This window comes from Gobius niger (assembly GCF_951799975.1).
Source record: "Gobius niger genome assembly, chromosome: 16".
Taxonomy (NCBI): Eukaryota; Metazoa; Chordata; class Actinopteri; order Gobiiformes; family Gobiidae; genus Gobius; species Gobius niger.
In genome coordinates, this window is record NC_136867.1 from 11,993,338 (window position 1) to 12,017,262 (window position 23,925).

The window sequence follows — 23,925 nt, forward strand, 5'->3', positions numbered from 1 at the left end:
TTTAACGTGTGACTAGCTGACCGCTCAACCAATACAGGCAGATACCATTCTCCCTCATATTCATGTATTTCTTGATTGAACCTACAGAGTCTGCCAAGTGGCAAGAGCACAAATCACACTGCAACCATGCCATTTTAGATTTAGAAATCAACGCATTATTTACACAGAGCAAAGTGATCAAATCTGGTACTACACATGGCAATCAATGTCAATATCCAACGTTGTTGTGAAACAAACATTACCTTCTTCTCAGGACTGTTCGTGGGCCTCCAGTTGTTGTTCTTGATCTGCTGCAGTTGGTCGAACTTCATAGTGACGTCATCAATGGAGAGCTGCAGCAGGTCCCAGAACCCGGCCAGATCCTGAGAGGTGGGGCGCGGCATGGCACTGGGGTCCTATGAAAGAGCAGGGAACACACTTTACTGAAAAGAAAGTGTACCTTTAATGAGCTCTGTGGTGTAGGAGCAGCACCTCAGGCAATCGGTGCAACGCTTGTAATCCATAACAATGACTTGCACTGCTTGCATCCAAATACATTACTGCAAAGAATGAGGGTAAGTCTCTGCAGTGCACTTTTTATCCCCTAGATGGCAGACACATCAAAAGGCTTTGAGGACTCTCTGGGACTCTATAAGAGCTGTACAGGAACAAGTGATCTCTGATCTCAATATTGTCTAAAAGTCTTTCAACAGATTGCAGGTTTGATGATATTGCTCCTGCTCCCCTCCGATAGTATTCAGGCTGTTGTGTTTTGATGCGTAATTACCACTGGGCTGCCTCAGCAGATGATCGGCTTTTCTCTGACCCCTGAACTCATCATTTCCTTCTCAGAACTGTCTCTAAAGTCGCACATATCCATAGCCGGCAGATTTGGAGGAGTTCATTTTAAGCCTTGGCTGACGGCAAACTGTTTAATCCAAGACTCCCTTCCTCCAGAGAATTGTTCTGCTCTGTTCCAAAACACAGTGCACTGGAGCTACATGATATTTTGAAGGCTCACCAAATCATTAATGTGTAACAAAATACCATGCTGTTTTCTGCATTAATAAAATGTGTGTTTTTCTCCATCACTTGAAAACATTTAACGTAAGTATAGGCCACAAAATGTTTTAACAATGATCATAGATAGTGCTTTTCTGAAAATGTATTTACTTCCCAATTCCAATGTGGCGAGTGTAGTAGTGTTATTTGTAGCACCATGGGACAGAATGTTGGAAATATTACTGCCATCAGTGCTCAGTGAAGCCCTCCAACAATCCGACAATTTGTACTGTTCGTATAACATGCACATGTACAAAAGCATGTATGCACGAATAACTCATTCATTTATGTGGAATTGAAGCAGAGTAACTTACAGCATGTTTATGGACAATAAGGTAAACTGCTATGAATCAATCCCAGTTTACTGTGATCTGCACATGTTTGGGGTTAGAAGAGAATGCATATGAAAAAGGGGCACTCCGCAAACCGTTAAAACAAGTGTGAAACATAAAAATGCATTGATGACTTTATGAGAAGCTCCCGGTTGGACTGGGGCCACACAATGCGACGGTAGATACAGATTTACAGCCCTCCAAAACAATATCGCCCCATTTCTCTCACTGCCTTTGTCTCTTACCAGATTCTGCTGACACAGCCAATAAAACTGCTGGAATTTCTGAGACATGAGTAGCTGAGCGCTTCCCACTGCACTCCGGATCTTGCCCAGGACTGAAACGCACACAGAACAAAGGCTTATTTAAATGTGAACACTTAAGGAAAACAAGCAAGCTCTGCGTAACTTACAGGTGTGTGTCAACAAAAATCTAATTCCTGTGGTTTAAAAACCTCATGAAATCCTTTTAGTGTCAAAACAAGACAAACAACGCATTTGTACAATTTTGCTGTTTTGAATACTTTTAGCACTATCACCACCACTAATAACAGCAAAACATCTAACCGCTGATATATACTGACATATTATCTATTTTCCAATGCAATATACTATTATAACTATAGCTTTATCACTTACCCTCCTCAGTCAGATCATTCTCTTCTGCCTCAGCCTCCATCTCCTTGCACCACCCCTCCATCCGCTTGGTCTCCGTGTGGAGCAGCTGCATGAACCAGGTGCCGTCTCTCCGGTGGGAAGGGGAAGCCCGACCCGACTCGACTGGTGAAGCGGTGCCGTCCCGCGGGGAGGGCGGCTCCAGCTGCCAGGGGGCGTCACTGTTGCTCTCCCTGGGACTGGGGGGCTCGGTAGGGGTGCGGTAGTCGTCCCGGTAGCTGAACAGTCCCTGGGTGCGTACGGTCCTCACCGCCCCGTACTGGGTCGGCGTGCTGGGTTCCGAGTGCCGTTGGAAGCCTCCTCCAAACTGCAGGCCCTTGTCCTCCATGATGGGGAAGCCCTCCACCTCCAGGTCTGCTTGCACTGCCGCTGTGACACTGTTGGAGCGCTTGAACCGGCCCTGGCTGAGAGGTACACACAATAATAGGCTTTTCAGGAAGCCACAAAGACATTCTTTCATTTTATAAGCATTTTCATATGTTTTCTTAGGGTGAACTAACATTTGACTTGTCAGTAGATTATCTTGTGATTTTGTCATTTTCTGGGATGCAGGAATGTGTTTGATGTATTTAAACAATTGTGACCTAGCAGCTAATGAAGTATATATTTTTAAACATATAGCAATTTCTCTTATTGTTTGTGTACAGGTACTGCTCGTTCCTCTGACATGGCGTCATGGTGACATGTTAGCAGGCAGCAACCTCCCTCTCTCTCGTTACAGCTGCATTTTTTGCCTTGTTCAGCCAACTGCATCTTTGTTTTACTGGATACTTTTGTACATCTTTTCTGTGTATTTATGGGGTTTGGTGGATTTCTTTTTACTGCAGAGAGTCCAAAATGGTCCTGAAAAAAGCAGCTTTTTAAAAGTGAACAGCTAGCTTATCAGCTAAACCCATTTGAGACCTACAAATTTCTTTTTCTGCACAGTGAAGGTGTCACAAGAGGAGCTACAGGAAACAACCTGTACAAGCAAGGAGGTATCCGGACGACACTCACAGCTAAGCCACACATGCCTTCTATTGTTCTGGCTAATGGACGTTCACTGGAGATTAAAACAGATGAACTGCTGATCTCTCCACAAAAGATGGTGAAAGACTGTGGTGGAGCGGAGGGAGCTGTGCAGGAGAAAGAGTAAGGAGGAGGTGGAGCTGACCAGTGCAGGACACCGTGCTCTGAAAAAGGGATGAACCCAGGAGGCGCTGCACCGTTTCAGAGGATCCAAGGAGACTGAAGGCAGCCAGGTTTCATCCGGGTGCTACAGTTTCCCCGACCTCTAAAAACATGCTGGTCAGGTTGACCCACAGTGGCTGCGCGGCTCAGTGGCTGCGCGGCTCAGTGGCTGCGCGGCTCAGTCGCAGCGGCTCAGGACTAACACCTGAACACTATTTGGTTGTACGCATGTACAATGGCACATAAAGCACTTACTTACTTACTTACATTCAATATATGACAGTTTATCCCGAACTCCATTCGGTCCAGTATCTTGATCGTAAGCATCTTATGGCTGAACCACTTCTATGCCTAGTCTATGGATTCATATAAAATGGCTACACTGCTCTACGTATATGACTCTGAACTTAACTGAACAAAATCCCACCACATTTTTTCATTATGTGGGTGATATTACCCATAACAATACACAAAGATAGAAAGATGCCAATTGCTAAACTATAAAACAAGTTAAATGTGAAAGTGCATTTTTGTGAAATGATTTAATCACTAAGGAACAATACTGCCATCAAGACTGACATTTTCTGGTTCTAGGAACTCAAAACCTCAAATTGTAGGACCTAAAAACAGCCTCTCAAAACACATAGTGACGCAACACACTCTTACCTTTTCTTTTCATCCTCCACTTGGATGCCGACTGAGTGGTACTCCCGCAAGCCTTTGCTTTCCGATTCCGAGTCTGTAGCTGCCTCCACCTAATATGACAAAATAAATAAATTAAAGACACGCCATTGTTGCTTATTATGTGCACAAGCATTCCCCTGGTGCTTCAGGCTTATTGGTTTGGAACTGGTCAAAGCACCTTAACTGTAGTGCACTGTCAGGAAGTAAACACTGTAAGATTAATGGTTGCGGGCTAAGGCGACAAGACCGGAGAGGATTTGAGCACGGGATTAGAGGTCAATATTGGGAATCTTAATATAAGGACAGAACGAATGGGGCAAGGTTAAAACACCCTCTATCACCACATTACTGTTTGCTTGTTACTAGATACGAGCAAATATTTGAAGGCACAATACAAATAACAACCCTGATTCCAGAGGCAATTTTCTCTCGCAGCAAACATGGCCGCATTTTGTTAGCATTATGTAGAGCCTTTTGCTAAATTTATGCAGAATTAATCCGATTCTATTATTAGTAGGCTATATCTTGCAATTTCCTCTTGGCTTCCGATCTATTGTCGGCTTTAAGCACAATGGCATTGCCATTGTTTATGATTCAAGAGTGGCAGAAAACAAACATACACAGATAGGGAAATAGTTTATGACGACCGGACAAGTGGAGTGAAACATTTATTTATTTTAATATTCTAGTCAAAATTGTGTGTTTCATGATCATGAGTTAGCCGATTAGATCATTATGATTAATCAAACTCCTTATATGTACATGTACACCTTCTTTTCAAAGTATGTGGGAAAGAAATTATGTAATAATAATAATATAAAATGTAATTCAGGAACCAAAGCTGACTTCAAAAAGACAGAAAGAAGCCAATTACATCTTTAATCCTTTCTGCTCGAGACAAATGACCTTCTGCAAGAATTAGACCCACAGTAGTTTATTAAGTAGCTCATTTTGGACAATTGTTGATAGATACTGACCTATGCAGACTGAAAACACAGCAGCTCTGAAGATGCATTGACCCAGCTGTCTAACTTTCACTATTTGTTTTTCTCCCCCTGTAACAGGAGCCATATTCGACTGTGTTATTCACTTCACCTTGTCTAAAGTGACAATGTTGTGCCTGATCGGTGACTTGACTTGGTACCTGTTTGAGTCCAAATAACAACGTATCCCTAAAAGGTTAGACATTCATACGTCTTCAGCTCAAGTGCACCCCTTCTACCAACATGTCAAAACACTGGTTAAAAATAGCCCTTTCTGATGATGTGGGGAAATGTCAGGCCTTTGGTGCTGCAGAGTGGTCAGTATAGTGACATTTTTGGTGAGGCGCTTTGTATTCTGCCTTTAGCAGGCGGGAAATGAGCACGCAGTAACCTCCATTATACTGTGCGGCGTCGGGAGCAAAGCTAAGTCCGGCTCGTGAAAAGAGAATGAGATGTGAGCGTGTGATGAATGAGGAGGCGAGGAAGACAAACATCAAGGAGACTGTTGTTGAAAAAGGTTTGTGCCAAGTTCAAGTTTAGTTCGGACTGGTCAAAGCTGTCAGTATTAAAAGAACTGGTAATCATTCTGGTATCATCAACTTACCCTGAAAAAATGGACCAATCAGCTTTGAGAATAACAAATTTTACACTAAATACATCCTACTTTCTAGTGTAATAGTCCCATATTTGATCTAATCTGGGAAATTGCGGCAAATTTGAGAGCTAATAGATAACTGAAGTAGCCTATTAATTTATTTTGAACTTTTGAAAATTGTATATTCACACTCCGGCTTCTTGCAACATCTTAACCCAGCGTTACCCTGTTTGGTTTTGTCAACGCAAAACTGAAGATGTTTCGTTATATAGAGCCACTGAGATGTGCATGGATATACAAACACCATGCATCAGTGATCCCAGAGTCAGCACAGATGGGAAAACTGTGGGCCTAAGCAAAAACCTCCCTGTCGCTTTGGAAAACAAACAACTGCTGGTGCCTTCTCCAGAAGACATGTTCATCTGAGGTTAAATGCTTTGACTCCCCCTTAATCACTCTAATGATGCACACAATTACAACTATTTTTGGAGAGGAACAAATCAATTATGACTTCAGAAGACGGATATCTCAGAGCGGGGGAGACAGCGGATCCAGTAGGACACATCCACAAGGTCAAAGGTGAGGCGTTTGTTGTCCACTGTTGAAATGATGGTTGTTATAAACCTGAGCGTGAATCGATGAAGAAGCCAGATAATTCAGGTTAATAAAAAAGTGCAGTACAGGCCGAGTGAAGAGGACGGGGTGCTGTATGATAAAAAATTGAACTCAGGGTCAACTGATGCTCTCAGCTCTGTGGATCGATCAATAGTATGGCTGCTGCATGATGTTTTCTGTCAAACAGAGCATCCAAAGGGAGATTTTGTAAAAAGGCTGAAAGTAGTATGTCATGTTTTTCCTTGCGTAAGTGCCCTCGATGTGTTCTTTGATGAGGTGCAGGTGCAGGTGATATCCAGGGGAAAAAATGCTGTATTAATCATTATTTGTGCCAGTGTGATTAAAAAATGTCACCAAATTTTAAACTAATATTTCACTGTAGTTCATTTTTAAATTCAATTTTACGTCAAGGGAGATATTAAGGATATTAAGGATTAAGCATTCAGGTCAAAACAACCACCGTATTAATCTGGAGGAAAGTTACACTGTGTATAATGCTGTAGATACCACTGTTCTTGGGTGTAGTCAGATCAGTCTCATACATACTATATGAGCCAAATCAAAATACACGCATGACTGCACTAACTGGACAATTACAATGATTTCCCTTTTACTCCTGCTACAATTTCGTCTCATTTGCCTTATTATTGTTTACCCCCCTGCACCTTCTGTTGGTAATGAGTGAGTCAGATCCGACCCGTGTATTCATTTGGAAAAATTTGTCTCACCAAACCTGAAGTTTACTGGGGCGTGACCGGCGCGCTCTTCTTTTAAATTAACCACTCATCATAACGATCTTCCGAGAGTGACAGATTTGCCAGGCGGGCGCTGCAGATACATACAGTAAGCGGAGCCGTGCGATGTGTGGTTATTGGAGTGTGGAGCTGAAGCAAAGGCACAGATGAGGGAGATCAGGGAGTTTGAATGTGAAGGGAGAAGTGATTAAGTGAATGCAGCAGTCCGCCCTGTCCTCTGCTTTAAACAAGTGTGAATAAGAACGCACTGACATTTAGCTCAGACTAAGAATACTATTATGAATCATCTGACAGTGGTCCACTTTAATAATGGCGATTAAAAGTATTCAGGCCATAAACTTATTCAATGGATTGTGGTGGAAAAAAGCCGGAGCCAATATGATCCCTTAGGCATGAGGCATGATAACGAGGTGGGTAAAGTTGCCAAAATGTTACTTTAACAATCATTTTACTCAATTGGAAGTATTTCTTTACTTACACAAATACTTCCATCTCATTTATGGTACCAACTCATCCCCTTTTTATTCATGAAGACGGGAGATAAACACATGAGGACAGCATTTTTCTATCACTTAGATACATTTTATCCGCTAGTGTCAACCGCCACTTATTTTATGATCAGCACAAAACAACAAAGTCTGACAGAGAGAGATGAGTAATAGTTGGCCCTATGGCTGTAAACAGAACAATTCCACTGTGAGATAATGGGGAATCGGAGGTGAAATTGCACAGAGGAAAAAAACAAAGCCGGTGCCGGAGCAGGAGGAGTGTGAGGCTGAGGAAGGTACAGTAAGTGGGTGGGGAATGAATGGACCGTGGCTCTAAACCATTCACTAAAACCTGCGCCGCCTGACTTGAATCCTAATTGATGGATTGCGGTAAAATGACTCACTCGGGCTATTTTTAGAAAAGAAAACAGAGAGAGTTTTTTTTTTTCTCCTTTTGGCTTTGAGATGTTACTTTTAGCAAGTGGGACACAAAAGGTAACAGAAGTTTCCTCCGCGTATGTACTTGGAATGAAGTATTATACAACAGTATTATACAACAGGCCATCCAGTATGGCCACTACCACTGGTAAAGCCAATGAGTGAAGGGAAGATTTTACTTGTCTATCTCAAGTCCATACAATTTAGCTATGCAGCCAATTTGCGCCATCAGACCCTCCATCAACCACCAACTACTGACTTACACATCACTGACCCAAGTTCTTTTATCTTTTTAAAGCAGTACTAAGTAACTCATGCCCCTAGAGTAGAGTGCTGCAACCCGTCCGACGTCCGACGGGACCCGTCGGAACCCGACGGGCTCGGTCGGACTCGGACAAATATTTAGAACTTATTTTCGGGCTCGGGTCGGACTCGGACACATCAGCACGATAATAAAAAATGAAAATAAAATGGGTCTGTTTCATTTCATGCATAGCAAGCGTTCATTTGTCAAAAAACTAAATAAATAAATAAATAAATAGAAGATGCGGCATTTAAACCCGCTTATGCACTGCGCAGTGCGCACGCAGTAATGCTTTTAAGAAGTTGTGAACTGCTGTGACAACGAAACACGTGTAGTGACCGCATAGGTAAAACTGTTGCTCCGCGTACGTGCGTGCGTGTGGCCGTGCGTGCTCCGCTCATCTGTGTTGACGTTACGAAGGCCTTTTGATGGATAAAATCTGACTTTTTCCACACAAACAATATCGTATCCTACTGTGTCATTAGGCTTATGGAAATATTGTGATTTTAAATGTGTCGGGCTCGGTCGGACTCGGACACAAATATCTTAATGCCTGTCGGGCTCGGTTCGGATTTGATCACTGCTCTGTCGGACAAGGGCCGGGCTCGGACAGAAAAAATCAGCCCGATCCGCACTCTACCCTAGAGGCCATAAGGCCATAATACTGCAGGTGTCGTAGCATGTTACGTCTTTTTACTCATTAATTGTCCGTGAGAGTAAATACTAAGCTGACAGAAAAGACAAAGGGAGAGAGGGATAATATACATCCAATTACACAATGAAGATTCACTCAAATCTATCACTCAAACTTGGCTGTAAATACTGTTCAAGTGGTGCTAGCCCGCAGGTAGCTTTGCCCGTTAGCCTGTTAGCTTCTACTTCGTGATTCCACTAGTGTGTATTGGGGCCTCTGACCCGTAGGCGGCGAAGTTGACACCAGGGGGAGATGAAAGACCTTCAAATCATCCCATTAACGCTTGTATTACCCCCAGAGGGACTACGAAAAGGATGCATTAAGGTAAACATGGTAATAAGTACTGCTTTAAGCCCATACCAAAGTTATTTAACTCAGTTCAGTCCACATAAACATACAGTGCCCGTTACAAAAAACAACCGTTCCAAACCAATAGAGTTTAGCTTCAGGCCAAACTAGTAAAATATCATGTATTCTTTCTGACCTGAATTCCAATAGAGGAGCGTGGCGTCTTCAGGTACTCCTCCGCCTTGGATACCAGGATGGCCTTGTCGCAGGTCAGCACCGAGCTATGGCTGTCCGTGGAGGGGTGTCTCTTCCCTGCCATGGCCTTGGCCGCCTCCATGGCTATAGTGACCGCCTTGGTGCTGTCCAGGCTGTCGGTGGAGTTGTACATGGCCCTACTGGGACCGATGCCCAGGGTGAGACCGTCGGGGGCCCACATGGAGGTGTGGAGGTGCCGGCCCTCGTGGTAGGCGTCCTGAGTGGACTCGGTGCTGCTCTGGGCCGTGATGGAGATGAGAGGCTTGGAGGTGGTGCGCGGCGGGACAGGCGGGGGTGTCTTCTTGTAGCTGGGGGTGTAGGTGATGGCTGTACAGAGAAATAGAGGGATCATTTAATAGCGTTTTAATGTAAATGCTACCTGTTATTCGGACTATGTTTTCTATCTACCCATCAATAATTTTGAAAAATAATGTATAATATAAATTACATCTACATTTTTTATTGTGTGGTTGATATTGGCGCATTGATATTGGCACATTGAAGCATCTGAAGAAAACTCTAAATGCATTGAATTATTTTTGATTAAATATTCTAAATAGAGCTACACAGTCGAGACTGATTTCAACTTAAAAGTGTTAGAAAATAAACAAATCATTTGTTTTATAATCATTTGCTCATGTGACAAAGACAAGGGTTATGTGGCCCAGTGGATTAAGCATTTCCCCTGATCTTGGGTGTTCTTAGTTGATGATCTTTTGTTTTTATTTTATTGTTATACTTTGCCAATTATAACACAGACACTATAACATAGACAGGATATGTGTTACCTTATACGCTTCACCTGAAAAGAAAACAAGTTAAGAGTTGCACACAATAAAAATTAAAATGACATCTGGACACTTGCAAAGTCAAAGGTGGCACATGTGAAAATCAAATGTGGCACATGTGATTTCAAAGCTTTTCCATACATCTGGCCCTCTGTACATTTCTCAGTGCTGGGATTCCTTTCTTTACAAGCACTGATGAAAAATAGTCGACCTAATCCAGCAGGAGATGAACCTGCAGAATGGGTCACCAATGCCTGCTAGGCTTTCTCTGTTCTTTTTTATTACAGTTGTAAGGGAAAATCTCAGGTCAATGCAGTTACAAGCTGAACCATTGCACTTTTAATTTAATCAAAATTGACAACTGCGCATAGAAGTTTTTTTTTTTTTCTCACGATAGCTCTCACACAGTGAAATAAGCCTGCCCTTAGAATGACCATGGATTGCCTCCACATTTTGGCCGTCCTTTATTTTGCCCTTGTATCTGTTTAAAAATACCCAGACATGTCTAGCCCGTGAAGAGGCACTCTGCTTTTGACGAGGGCAATATGACTCACGCCGGTGTTCATTCACAAATATATCCATCCTGTGAACTGAATGAAGGTATTAGCAAAATGAGTCTGATAACTGTGGTGTACGGGTGGGCGGCTGCGGAGAAGGATTTTTGCGCGTGTTGGATAAATCAAGGAGATCAAGGCAGCGAAGAGATGACCCATGATTCAGCAGGACGACCAAAATAGAGCCATTATGAAGCAGCCAGTCGTGCAAAGGGGGGGCCCATAACTCCTCGCTCCCCGTTCTGGCAGCAGCAGTATTACTCAGCATTTAAATTTCACTTTGATGACCAGGGGTAGAGAGGGGAAGGGTATCAGATTTATAAAGCGCGGGCTAACAAGCTGCTCCGCCGTGGCCAAGGTTATCATCCCATTTACGCACTGAAAGTGTAAGGGTTCAGTCAGACGGAGAGAAGTGTTCCAGTTTCTATGCCAGGAATGTTCAGAAAGATTGACTGATGTAAATAATGTGAACTGTAATATCAATCTTAGGTCATCTCAGTAGCTGCCTTGAGAGCAAGGATTTGAATAAAGAATCGACATTGACGTTTTAAGAATAGTCCCTCTGAGACACAACTCTCGATATAAAAGATTTTGGGTCTGGCTAAGAAGGCACTGGATTGTGACTGGATATTGTGTTATAATGCTCTCCAATAAATAGGTGGATAGGAGGATTTTTTTCCTTACTTGAGTAATGATTTGGGTCACTAACTTTTACCTCTATTTGAGAAAACATATCTTAAAGTAACATTACTCTTCTTTGGGTAAATATTTTGGCTACTCTACCTCTTCTTTACAGTGTGAGACTCATTTTAGTTCTACAAGCTAGAACAGTCCATTTCCATACTATTACTTCTTTTTGAAAATTTGAAAAATACTTATGACACCTTTGCAGTTTAGACATAGAAAACTGCAATATCTGCATGTAAAAATGCATTGTATTGGTAAATCTTACAACAGTGCCTATGCAGGGACTCAAACAGGTTGAACTTGTTTCCTATAAAAACAATGGAGATGTCTCCACTGTGCACCAGCGCACATCAGCCAGCTCTGTGCCGCTGTGGCTGATTAACACTAAACAACAAAAGCAGTGAACCAGACTCTCCATCTCTGTTAGGACACCTCTATCTATCAAAAAGAAAGCTATGCAAACGTCGGCCGAGCCGGGGCAAACTGAGTGACATGCCATTAACGGTCTTTTTCCCCACCAGGATTTATCACCGTGTGAGGAATGCAGCAGTTTGTTAAGAGGTGAGCTTTTAAGGGTATGCAAATCATCACCAGTGAGAAAGATGAATAGTTACATAAATAACAGGGAATGCCACAAGTGTTGACCACAAAACAGTACCAGAGTCGACAGTGGGTAAATGGAAGCTAAGTTGAATTATGGAATTTGGATATTGCCTTTTTCTTTTGCCTAAGACTTGAGAGGTATTGTGAGTCAAACAGTTTCTAAGGGCGCTATGCAAATATACTACAGTGTCTAGTCAGTATAAAAATATGAAAACACTCGCCATGAGAAAAAATATATGATGAAAAAAGAGACACTACTTGTGGTATGTCTATAAACATTCAATATAAGATAACATTTCAGACCTTTCTAAAACTTTTAAAACGTACTATGGTTAAAGTTTGTCCAAAGGATTTGCAAACAGAACAAAAAAGCATCATAAAAGAACAAATTTACTGTTGTTCTCTTGATCTCTGAATCAAAGGCTGTAATTTCTTCTACTGCCTTCCTACTGTCCCTCTGTTGATAATGTGACTGGGGCTTTGGCTGACTCTGATAAAGCACGTCTCCGTGCTCTATCCCGAGAGCTGGATTCATGTCTGCACTGTGGTCTCAAGGGCATTTGGAAAACAGCAGCTAAGAGCAAACACAAATACATCAATGTACATTATGCTGAATACATCAAATGGGGAATTATGCTAACCATGTGAACTGTCAATATCATTGGCTGGAATTGAAGCGAGGGCTCATATTTTTCTGGAGCAACTCGAGGCTCAAGATGGGGTATTGTCACACCCTTTCACTAAAAGGATTTTATATCAAACGTGAGAAGAGATTGAGATCAAAAATCTAAAGTTGTATAGACAAAATCTGCAACGTTTTAGCAAAAACATACATTTTTAATCATATTAGCCATAAAAAGGTAAAAGTTGTGTAAAAACTCCATTAACTAGGTGAATACAGCTAACACAAAATAACATACTGTAGCCTATACTTTAGTGTTACGCTAACTTGACAACTGATAGGACTGGAGAGAACCACCTTTTTGCTGAGAGGCAGGATCTCGGAGAACTGGAACAACTCTCTGCAGGACTACAACCAGTTATTATTTACTGAAACTGTTTTGGTGTGACAGAATGCATGATTTGGGTTCCCTTTCTTTCTAAAAACCTTCAATATAGCAATTCGGAATAGTGGCATTAGAGCCTGGTGTTCCACATGAATAATACAATGAAACCCAATTAACTTCCCCGCTCCTTACAGATCTAACCAATTTAAAAAGTTTTTAGGCAAAGCATTCTGCACATTTTCATTTGAAGACAAACACTGAGGCCGGTCCCTTTGTGGCACTGCTTCACTGATGTTCTGCTGAAAGATTCTTTTTGTTTCACTGCACTTTATTAGCGCACAGACTTCGGCAGGCCATTCCACACATTGCCCGATAATTGGACAAAAAAAAGACAGATAGGAGTTGTGATTTGCCTCGCCTTCAAGCTGTTGGCAAACAGTCTTCTGAGTATAACCACGAGTATATATATATGTATCAATATATATACGAAAAGGGCACCAATCAGGCATAACATTTGAACCACCTCCTTGATTTAGAAGGCCATTTGGTCTTATGTACTATCCACAAATAAAAACATCTGTCTACTCTGGACTGGCATCTGCTGGATCAGATATGTTTTGATAGATGCTGACCACTGCAGACTGGTGACCGCTACACAACAGCTGCATTTTTGGAAATGCTCTAAGCCATTTGACAAACCATCAATAAGTGTTTCTCGTATTCTATCGCATCACGACATGACATTTTATTCAGGCATCATGACACTGCTATCCAGCCCACTAACATACTGAAGAGATGATGTGTATTATTTACTTCGACTGTATGTGGTCATAATATAATGCCTGACTGGAGTGCAAAAAAATGTAACAGTGAGGCGCCTTGAATGAAAAGCACAAAGTACGAAGCCATCAATCATGCACTGTTACATCATAATTTTCATCATTCAAAGTCAAATAAAAATAGTTACGATCATAATTCAGCATAATTTTACATATCAATACTCTTTTCATTTTCCCATCGGCATTACATTCTCAGTCTTAGATTCCTGAGCATTTAGATTATATCTTTTACATAAAAATACATTGTTTCCACTCACGTAGAAGTCCGATGATATAATATTCATATATTTGTTGTTTTTACAAAGATACTCCATGATAGCTGTATAGAGTGGCATTAGGTAAACATATTTACATTTTAGGCTACGTACAACACTGTGCTAATAACACTGATTTGATATTTTTGATTGAATGCATCAGTACAGTAATATCACAAAGGTCATTTTTTGTGCAAACATCATTTCACAGCATTATTTTCCCTTTTGTTTTAGGTAAGGTGCCTCCCCAATATAACAAGACATTGGAATTTTAGTTATATGATAACAATATTCTTCACACAAGTAACAAGAGAAAAGGATTTCCATCATTACAATGAGACAGTCCAGGTGTCACATAGTGCTTCACAGTGCATCTTTTAGTACATTTTTTGTTCAAATAATTTGCCTGTATGTACAGTCCAATATGATTTATGCAATGCTTGTGAACGCTGCTCTCAAAGAAGCTGTACATTTGGAAGATCTTTGCCACAAGTGGTGATAATGGTTGGAAGATAAATCAACTGTACATCACGAGTCCTCACAATACTTGATTACAAATGCATTTACTTTTTTCACTTTTTTCAGAACAAGAACTTAAGTACTACTTAAGAGTTGGTAAAGAATCCCTTGAAATGCCCAAGTTACTTCAACCGGCTGTATAGGGTCTCTACAGCTACACATGACTTTGCTACATGTCGCCTGCTGTTTATATTTATGAGGTATATATAGCCTATAAGGTAAGAGACACATATGTAATTTCTGCACTGTTGTACTCATATCGCCCACTCCATAGTTCGACACTGGCACTCCTGCGAACGGGTTCATCCGTATAGGCTCTTCTGTGCCATCTATACCAAAGAAACGTCTCCTCAGTTGACCTCTCAGAGTTACTGGCTGTTTCCTCCTCTACAACACTCCCGCTCTCTTGGGATGTGGCCAAATTTTCTTGTGATTTTGCCAATACGTCATCTGATTCCGTAACCAAGTCAGGTGACGATGGAGGGTCTGGCGTTCCGAAGTCTACGGACGAGTCTGGAGAGACTGAGCTGGGAGGGGATATGGTGACAGTGACCAGTGGCAGTGGCACTTGGAAATTTTGAGGCAAGTCGTCCAAGTTGTATTCCATGTTTGGATCCAGGTATGGCAGTTCGGTCGATTGCGGGCACAGGTCGTCGGCATCCACAGTGGGTAGGGGTGAGGGTGAATAATCTGATTCATAAAAGGGTGGATCCTCATTGTTGGACAAAGAGTCACTTAGGTCAAGCGGTTCAGGCTCGGGATCCATAAAAACCGAGTCCAGATCATCCTGATCAAGAGATGTTAGCATGACCAAGTCGAAATGCACAAGATCGGACTGGTAGATAGGGGTTGTCTCTAGTGGTTCCGGAAGGGGAGGCCATTCTGAATCTTTGGGGTCTTGTTCTGAGGTCGACTGAGTTGAAGTCGGAGAGGTTGGTTCTGATAATGGTGGAGAAGAGATGATCACTTCCGGAATGTTTGCAGTGGACGCTGGTTCTGGGATGCTATCAGTTGGACTCTCTGGCGGTTCAAGGTCAAAGTGCTCTGACACTACAATAGACGGACACGTGATGAAGATCCCAACTTGAGGCTCTGTGACAGTAACATCCGGAGTGCCAGGGTAAGGAGGAGGGGGCGAGTCACATGACTGTGGCTCAGGTTCTTTGTCTTCAGGACCTGAAGATTGTGTTTTCACAGTAACAGGGTCTGGTTGGTCAAGGGGCAAGTTGTCCAGCGATTCCGAGTCGGATGTGACCTCGGGGTCGTCTGGCGGTGACACAGTAACCATGGGAACTGCGTATGGTAGAAGTATTATGGTTTCTTTGCTCTCGTCTGATGCCGTGTCATCCGAGAGATCAGGTTTTGGAGAAACTTCAGGATCAATCTCCTCCAGTTTGCCAGTTACAGATTCTGGTTCACAGATTGTCGGGGATGGCATTGTACTTTGAGTACCTGACTCGTGAACAACCCTCCTCTCAGGTGATTTCATTTCTTCTTCACTGGATAGCTTAGTGACAGGATCTGCTCTAGTTTTGGCAGGCTTTATAATCATTTCTACTTTCTTTGGTTTAAATGTTCTGACAGTACTAGGAAGTATTGGATCCAGTGAAAGTGGAATAGCACTTTCCACATACATTGACTGTGGACTTGCAAGGATGCTAGGGTCCATAGAGAGCTGTTTTGGGAGACCCTTACGTCCAGATTTCTTTTCGTCTTTTTCATCTGGACAGTTAACCGCAGCGTCTGCAGTGCTTTGTCGGACCAGGAGCTTGCTCCGTGCTTGGGTGCCCACTGACACCGTTGACACTTGAGGTTTCTTTTCTCTAGCCCCTAAAGTGGCCCTGTCGATTTCAGATGGTCTAGATTTTTCAGCTCCTGATTCCATCCCTGTTGAAGTGCCTGTTGCTGCGGTCGCCCCAAATCCTTGCGAATCTACTAAACCTCCGGCCAAACTTGGTCCCACCCCGGCAGTCATGTGACCAGCCTGAGGGGACCATGTGTTGTAGTGCTGGGTGAAGGTGTTGAAGTTGCTGTTAAAAGCACGCAGCTCCTTACACAGATCCCTGCGGAGATCAGCTAGCTCTCTCCGCATGGCCGACACCTCCTCTTTCCACTGCATACTGATGGCAGCAGCCAGAGTGGCGGATTCCTTGATACTGGCTTGGATGGCTTTAGGTGAGCGTTCAGGAGCACTAGACCTGGGCGACCTGAAAAGGCTGGGAGACACAGGAGGTCCTGACACTGGTTTAGCTGTGGCCCCCATTTTATCCTGTGGATAAGCTCTCGATGGGAGGTCTCTCCTGATGGGACAGCCTAAATCGTCATGAGCCATAGGAGCAGTGTCTGGTAACTCTTCATGAACACTGGTCCGGTCTGGTAAACAAGTGTCTTCCTGCATATAATTTCTGTCTGGAAGACAAATGTAAATATGGATTTGTAATATGGCCACAGGTGTGAGCAGCTGGAGATTATGTGCTTTTTATTGCCACAAAGCACTAACATCAAGTCATGCACTGAATATGATGAGTCAAAATAAGGCTTTAGTAGAATTCTCACACAATGATCATATTTCATTCATTATTGGCCACACATTTCCATGTCAGATATCGGTGAATAATATTTTCAGATTAGGCTTTGCTTTTTATGAGCAAAATAATAACAAAACTTTCTCATTTTGACTCATTGTTTACACTGCCTTCTCAATCTTAGATTGCAGCATGCAATGTTAAATCTCTTCAATGCACAAAGCTGAACTGATTAGAAATCGAAAAAACAATATTTTTAACAACAGAGGTAAATAGACACTTGCATGCTCCCTTTGTTGAAAGATAAAATGTTCTTTGTGCAATGAAAAGAAACAAAAGTAAGCAACTCTCCCAAACCTTTTCCCACCAATCAGGAAGTATAGTATGAACCCTATTGAAAATGTGAGGTCCAGTTTGACCAAGTCATTCCAAGCTGCAAATTGTGGCAAGCCTTAGGAAATGTCAGTTTTAAATACTGAGAAAGCAGTGTAAGCAACCATTCAGCAAAAATAAATCACCAAAGCACATCACCAGATGGCCACACCTCTAGCTCTCAATATTCACTGTATATGCACCGCCGTTTTCTACATCTTATCTTTGGCAGGAGGTGAGATCCTCTTCATCTTCTTCGCTTGTTCTTCTTAACATCTCCGTAAATCCAGCACTTGTGATTGATGAAATGATTTGTATTCAAACCAGAACCACGATGTAGCATTTAAATATGCTGCAGGTTTGTAGCATCTCGGTGATAAATCAGTAGTTGAAAAACAGAATGTATTCATTTCAGTAAAAGAAACACCCACAATTACTTGGCATTATACTTCAAGAAAGGTCCTATCCATGTGTCACCATGTTGCATGTGAAAAGAAAAATGTGTAATGTGTAGCCAGGATTTGTTGTAATATAATTCCAGGTGTGGTTTTCAATAGGGTTCATAGCTTTACTCTCTGATGCATCCAACGAGCAGATGAGGCACTGTATTGTGAATACAGTAGATGCACTGGCTCACAAGTTGCAGCTACAGAACCAGACGTCCATAAAAGCAACGGCAACATATGACATTATTCATGCAACAGAATAAAGCAGTCAGCTATACCATCTAATGCAGGGTTAATAACATGTATACCGACATTCAGGTAGCAGATCTTCTATATTGTGCTATGGATACAGACAAGGCCTTACCTGTTGTGGATCTGAGGGTGGATGTGACTGTGGAGTTTATGGGGGGGATGCAATCGTCGTCCTGGGAGTAGCCGGCCTGGATGGCCCTCAGGTAGCTGTGGCTGCGGGTTCGGAAGCAGCCGGGCAGGTCCAAAGCCTCCATGGCCTGCGACTCCACTTCACTGAACACTGACTCACAAACAGATTCGAACTGCCCATTTATCTCTGTCTCACTCACCTAGGACATAAAAACACAAATCATGTTATTATTTTTACAGATTTTAGCATTTCTGTTTGGGTTCGGATTAAGAGTTAAAACTCAATGTGGATGAATGTCAAGGATATAATATACATGGATCTTGTTGCTATATTTGATGAAATAAAATATAACATAATGTGTGTAATTAAGCTTTCTGGAATACATCAATGTGTAAGCGTACATTATCCAAAGCAAGGCATGGCACAGAGAGTTGTCTTCAGGTCTTTGTTCCATTGCAGCGCCAAATTTAGAAAAATACTATCCATTTATAAGAAAAGTATACACACTGTTCTTTATGTGTTCTTTATTTATTGTGTGAGCAAAGGTAGGGCCTCAGTCTCGCATCTGCTGAGCTCAAACTTCAAAGGCTTTTTGGATTGTTCCTTTATCTGCACTCGTCTTCATGCCCTTCTCAACTCACACAATCGGAGTCAGATCAGAACCACTGGGTCTCATGAACAGAGCAGCAGCTGGGTCTGAGTTGCGCTACAAACGCATGAAGCCCTGGCCAAGCTCCTCTTCAAGCCTATGGACCAAGCCCTGCTGTGCGTGTGACGTTTTGATGACATGCACACAGAGAGGCAAGCCCCGGGACAAGGGGAGGACCACAACTGGACACGGAGAGGCAACAACCCGGATACAGGCAGGAAATATAGTTTTTATTATTCTAACAATAGTTCATGTAATTTATTTAGCCTAATTATATTTATATGTAATACCTACAGGCAGTGTGCGCCTCCTCAGGGCTATACTTTGAGACACAGACTGGGACAATGTTTGTCTTCGTCATTACCAGCTGTGCAGCAAGCATAACATCAAGCCCATAGAGTTGTAGGATGACCATTTCCATACATTGTCTCGACATGTATCTAAATCCTCAAATCCATTCTTTCTACATACATTTGGTAAAGACCCTTACCTGACTGACTTGGCTAACACAGCTGGCCTGACTGAGAGTGCTGACTGCTCGCATATAGCTCTGGTTCCTGGAGCGAAACTTGGGCGAATTGTAGTTGGTGGAAGGGTCCAGGCCGATGCTTGGGTGCATGTCTCTGGTTTGCATGTGGTAGTTCTGACTGAAGAGACAGAAAAAAAAGGACAAACATGAGTGTGCTTAGTTTCACAGAAATCACCTCCCATTTAGCACAATAAGACTATTATAAACATTCTTCACCAAGTGGCTACCTGCCACAGTTGCCTGATGACAGAATTTGTTAGAGGCTAACTTAGGAGGGGAAGTGTTTACGGCAGCAGATCCTCCAGGTGGAAACCCTTTTCTGTCTGCTTTAGCTGGAGACAAGTATTCTGCAGCGGAAGCATCCACTCAGTACTCAGTGCTCAGTGCGTGGGAATTAAAGGAAATGCAAATCAAAAGGCAACCAAGTAAGGACACACATCAGAGAGCATACTCCTGACCAAGAACAAGATCAATTGCAGGTGCAGCCCAAGCACAACAAGAGGGTTTATTAGAGCGCTTTGTTGTATGAGTCCCACTGTAAATTCTAGCATTACATTTCATACCTAAAAACGTTCAGCACTGCAGGTGGCAATGCTTTGTACTGACCTTAATGCAATAAGCCCCGGAATTATTAGAATGAGGTCTACACCGCAAGACTTACACAGGCGCAATATGGCATTTTGAGTTCCAAAGAAGGACAGAACCACAAAATAACATTGTGAAAAGAAAAAAGTCTGTTTAGCATACTATGGGGCCTATTACGCTGTAGAGATGCTTTCACCGATAGATCCGCAAACACAGTATACAGAAAGAACATTTCACCTGGTAACAAAAACACTGTGACTTTTTGAAACTAGAGCGACAAAGCCAGTCCAATAGCATGATTGTTTTGTTTAAATATGCCTTACTTGTTGGCAACCTTGTAAGTGCACATTGCCCCAGGTGACCTCTCATTGACTGCTCCTGAGTGTTTGCTCTGCGAGGGGTCTAAATTGAGTATGTCAGCGGGGCAGCTGGCCAGCTGGCTACTGCGTCCCGCCACTGCAACACACCAGCGCAACACAACCGAGGTATGGTGCTGAGCCTGTATTCACCTTAAGTCTGCAGCAAAATTGGTGATGTAGTTACGCATGTCGCTGTTGATTTTATCCAGGCGGTAAGAGCTGTGGGTAGAAAAGAGAACACAGTTACTGGGTCCCATAATTTGGTTGAATGATGAGATACCAATGAGTGCACAACTACTGCACTGAATGTTTGCTTGGATTCCTCACCAAAACGCTGCAAACATTAGGGTGATAAGAATGGCCAGAGAGGGATGGTAAAAGTGGGTAATGTTGGATTCGGTGGAGGCAATAGTTGGTCAAAGCAATGTCCTTGAATGAAATGCGAAGGCACACAGGCAGCATAATAATGGAGTTTAATGGGAGCTGTCACATGCATGCACTGTTCACTTCCATCACCATCACACATAAATATAGTGAGAGAAAGCATTAGCGACAAAAAGCAGCACACGTCAAATTGTTATTTTTCATCAATACACTCTTCCCCAGTGTGGTTAATTAGATTTAGTTAACGGGCACTGAATGAGGATTTCACTAAATGGCCAACATCCATCTCTGGGCATTTCAGCCTGGCCAGCCGTTCATCAGTCAGCTCATTCCTCTGTGTCCAAAAATATGTCTATTATCAGTCAAATAAGGCTATTCTAGAACCACCTCTACTGACCACTAATGTCACAGACCAAAGCGAACACATTTCATTCAATCAAAATTGAATAACATACTGTACATTGCAACGACAGTATTATTTAAGGCAGTCGTGACCTTGAAAATCCAATGATCAATCCACCAAAAGAAGATGCAGTGTTCAAAATGCAAAGTTACCAACTTCCCATACAGCATGTGCCACTTGTCACTGGTGCAATGCTCAAATCATTTCATTTACACCAAAAACCTGCCAAATGCAGCCGCATTTCTGTATCTAACATAATATCCTTTATTTCCCACTCGTGTCAGCAGTTGTCATGGTAAGTCTGATTGGTCCAAAGTGAAGCTCACACATACACCGCACGTCTCTGCAGCTTTCAATCAATGTATTGTACTTGTGCTTTGACCTTGAGATCTGGAGATTCAACACTGTTCATTGGAAAATTGACTGAAACGTGCATTTTATATAAGTTATCAAAGCTAAAGGGAACAAACCACTGCATAAGTGTTGTTAACTGAATGTCCAAAAGTGGGACTTGTGTGTCCAAAGTATTTCATACAGAAGCTAAGCTGGAGGTTAACAATTTCTCTGTGTGTCGGCCTAAGTGGCAATCAGGGACTCAGTCATTATGCTAATGGGTAATTGTGGGATTGGCTCCATGTCATTCACCTTCCATCTTCATTATCTATTACTATATATGACAGGATCAGATATAGCATCAAAAGTTGACTTTGATTTGTCAGTGGTAATGTATTTTATGTTGTGCTCAGAGTAAAAGCGAATTAATTACCACAATTGGAGTTTGAACGTTCCCCAGAGTGATTGCGACATTCCCGCGGAGATGTATCTCTCAATAATGACACGAACAAAGCCATGACCCTCCAGAGAAGTGACAGTGAGCTTGAAGAGAGGGGGGCGAGGAGGGGAGGGGTGACACAACCTGACAGCCTGTTCTCACTCCAACATGATTTGCTTCAGGGAGCGGCTGCTGTCAAATCTGTGTTTTGGCTCATGCGAATGCCCCTGTGGGACGACAAATTGCTACAAGTTGCAATGGGGGAATTTCAACCAACGCCCACGTCTGTCCAATTCTGTCCCAGCCGGCCAGGGAGCGTGAGAGCTGTGATGCCAGGTGACACTTTGACTAAACACTGGAGGCCCAACATATGAATACAGATGCAAAGAATATAGGCAGTTTTAGCTGCTCTTGTGACAATGGTGTAATTGCATAATTGCTATTTTTGTTCTTCTATGAAACATTGCTTCTATAAGTATACTATGAAACTACATTTAGAAAACTTTAGAACATCAATTGTATAATAATTAATCAACTATTCATACGAAATTTGGTGAATTTTCAAACTTTAAATTGCCTTCATCGGAACAAATGCTGGAGTGAATGACTGGCTGCAGGTCTAAGCTAAGAGCTAAGCTGGAAGCGCTGTGCTTGAATATGTGTGTCTAGAATTGACTTGCAAATTACATAAAGACACAAACAACAAAGTGAGCAACTGAAATGAGCAAAACAGAATTTGAAATGATCAAAACATCAGTTGAAAATGCAAAAATTCCACACTGTGGCTCGGTAAATACCAGTAGCTCTCTAACCCTATCCAAATAGCTTCCCTAAGGTTCTCGGCATTTCAACAGAGACTTGATGAGCCAAAATTTAAATTCTGCTTCACCATAACTCTTCACATTTGGGCTGTTCTTTAATATACTAACTGTACAGGGTCTGCTCTGTCTAAGAAGAGTTACTCAAATATTCTCAAAGGATAAGTAGCGCTCTGCCATTTTCATTTTGTCCAAAGTAGCTCATACAAGGTGCACAGTTGGAGACCCCTGCTCTTTACAGTCTTGCTCAATGGTATTATTACACAGAAAAGTACTAAAAAGCTTCACAAGTATCCTATTCACACTCAAAAGGCATCTATTCTGCAGCACAGAATAGGACAGCAGGTGCATCCCTAGCATTTACACTACAAAGGCCCCGTGATGAAATGCCTTGCAAACAACCTTGACGTTTGGTTAAGCGATCAGACGACAACATGTCTCCAAGGTCCCTTACGTGTGCATCCAAGTCACTCATTTCATAGCGTGCGCTCTGCCAGTGACACAGCGCCGCCACTTAGAAAGACTACATATACGTTAAGTGACCGCGATGAGCATCAAAATGACACTCCAGGGAGATATTTGGGGAGCTAAAATGAAAGCGCAAACAGAGCTTACTCGATAACGGCGCCTCTCTCGTCAATTGCGGCGGAGGCGAAGTGTGCCGAATGATCCATGCCTGTCAATAACTTGCTTTCAGAAGAGGCCAGGAACACTTGGGCCTGACCACTGAGGAAGCCATTATTCAAGAGACCGCAGAGTACAATAACTGCAACTGATAGGTCTTCCTGCTGTTCTGTCCTCATAAATCATTCACTGTTTACCGCCATTCAAAAAGATAGTGAGGGAAAGCTCGGGATGATGGGAGGAAAGAGTAAGTGCTCGATCATGTTCTGAAGTAGGCTGTTAAAAGACAAATATAACTGCCTGCGCTGCACATAGAAGTATCATTTTGATTTCGGTCTGATCTCGGCCCATAACATTGGATTTGTCATTTGTGTGAATAGTTGGGTTATTATGTGACAGCCGAAAATGTCTGTCTAGAAGTAGAAGAGTAAAGTAAGTAAACATTTTGGTGCTTGATATACTGTATTTTACTCCTTTTTCAATATACAGTGGGAGGAAAAAGCATGTGAA

General features: G+C 42.4%; 1 protein-coding gene across 8 annotated transcripts in view; it reads right to left on the reverse strand.

Annotated features, from left to right (window-relative positions):
• Positions 1-23,925, reverse strand: part of dlgap2a (discs, large homolog-associated protein 2a) — a 127,467-nt gene that overhangs the window by 3,187 nt on the left and 100,355 nt on the right. For 3 of the 8 annotated variants that reach the window (XM_079573997.1, XM_079573995.1, XM_079573996.1), the window contains 4 exons: positions 20,565-20,633; positions 19,432-19,588; positions 18,275-18,491; positions 14,558-16,976 (listed from right to left, as the gene is read on the reverse strand). In XM_079573997.1, coding sequence (XP_079430123.1) covers positions 14,779-16,976; positions 18,275-18,491; positions 19,432-19,588; positions 20,565-20,633 — 2,641 coding nt within the window. In that variant the 3' untranslated portion in view covers positions 14,558-14,778. Of the gene's footprint in view, positions 1-242; positions 396-1,618; positions 1,711-2,011; positions 2,452-3,883; positions 3,973-9,257; positions 9,644-14,556; positions 16,977-18,274; positions 18,492-19,431; positions 19,589-20,564; positions 20,634-23,925 lie in introns of those variants that run through there. The other 5 variants (XM_079573993.1, XM_079573992.1, XM_079573998.1 and 2 more) reach the window with 4 other exon arrangements.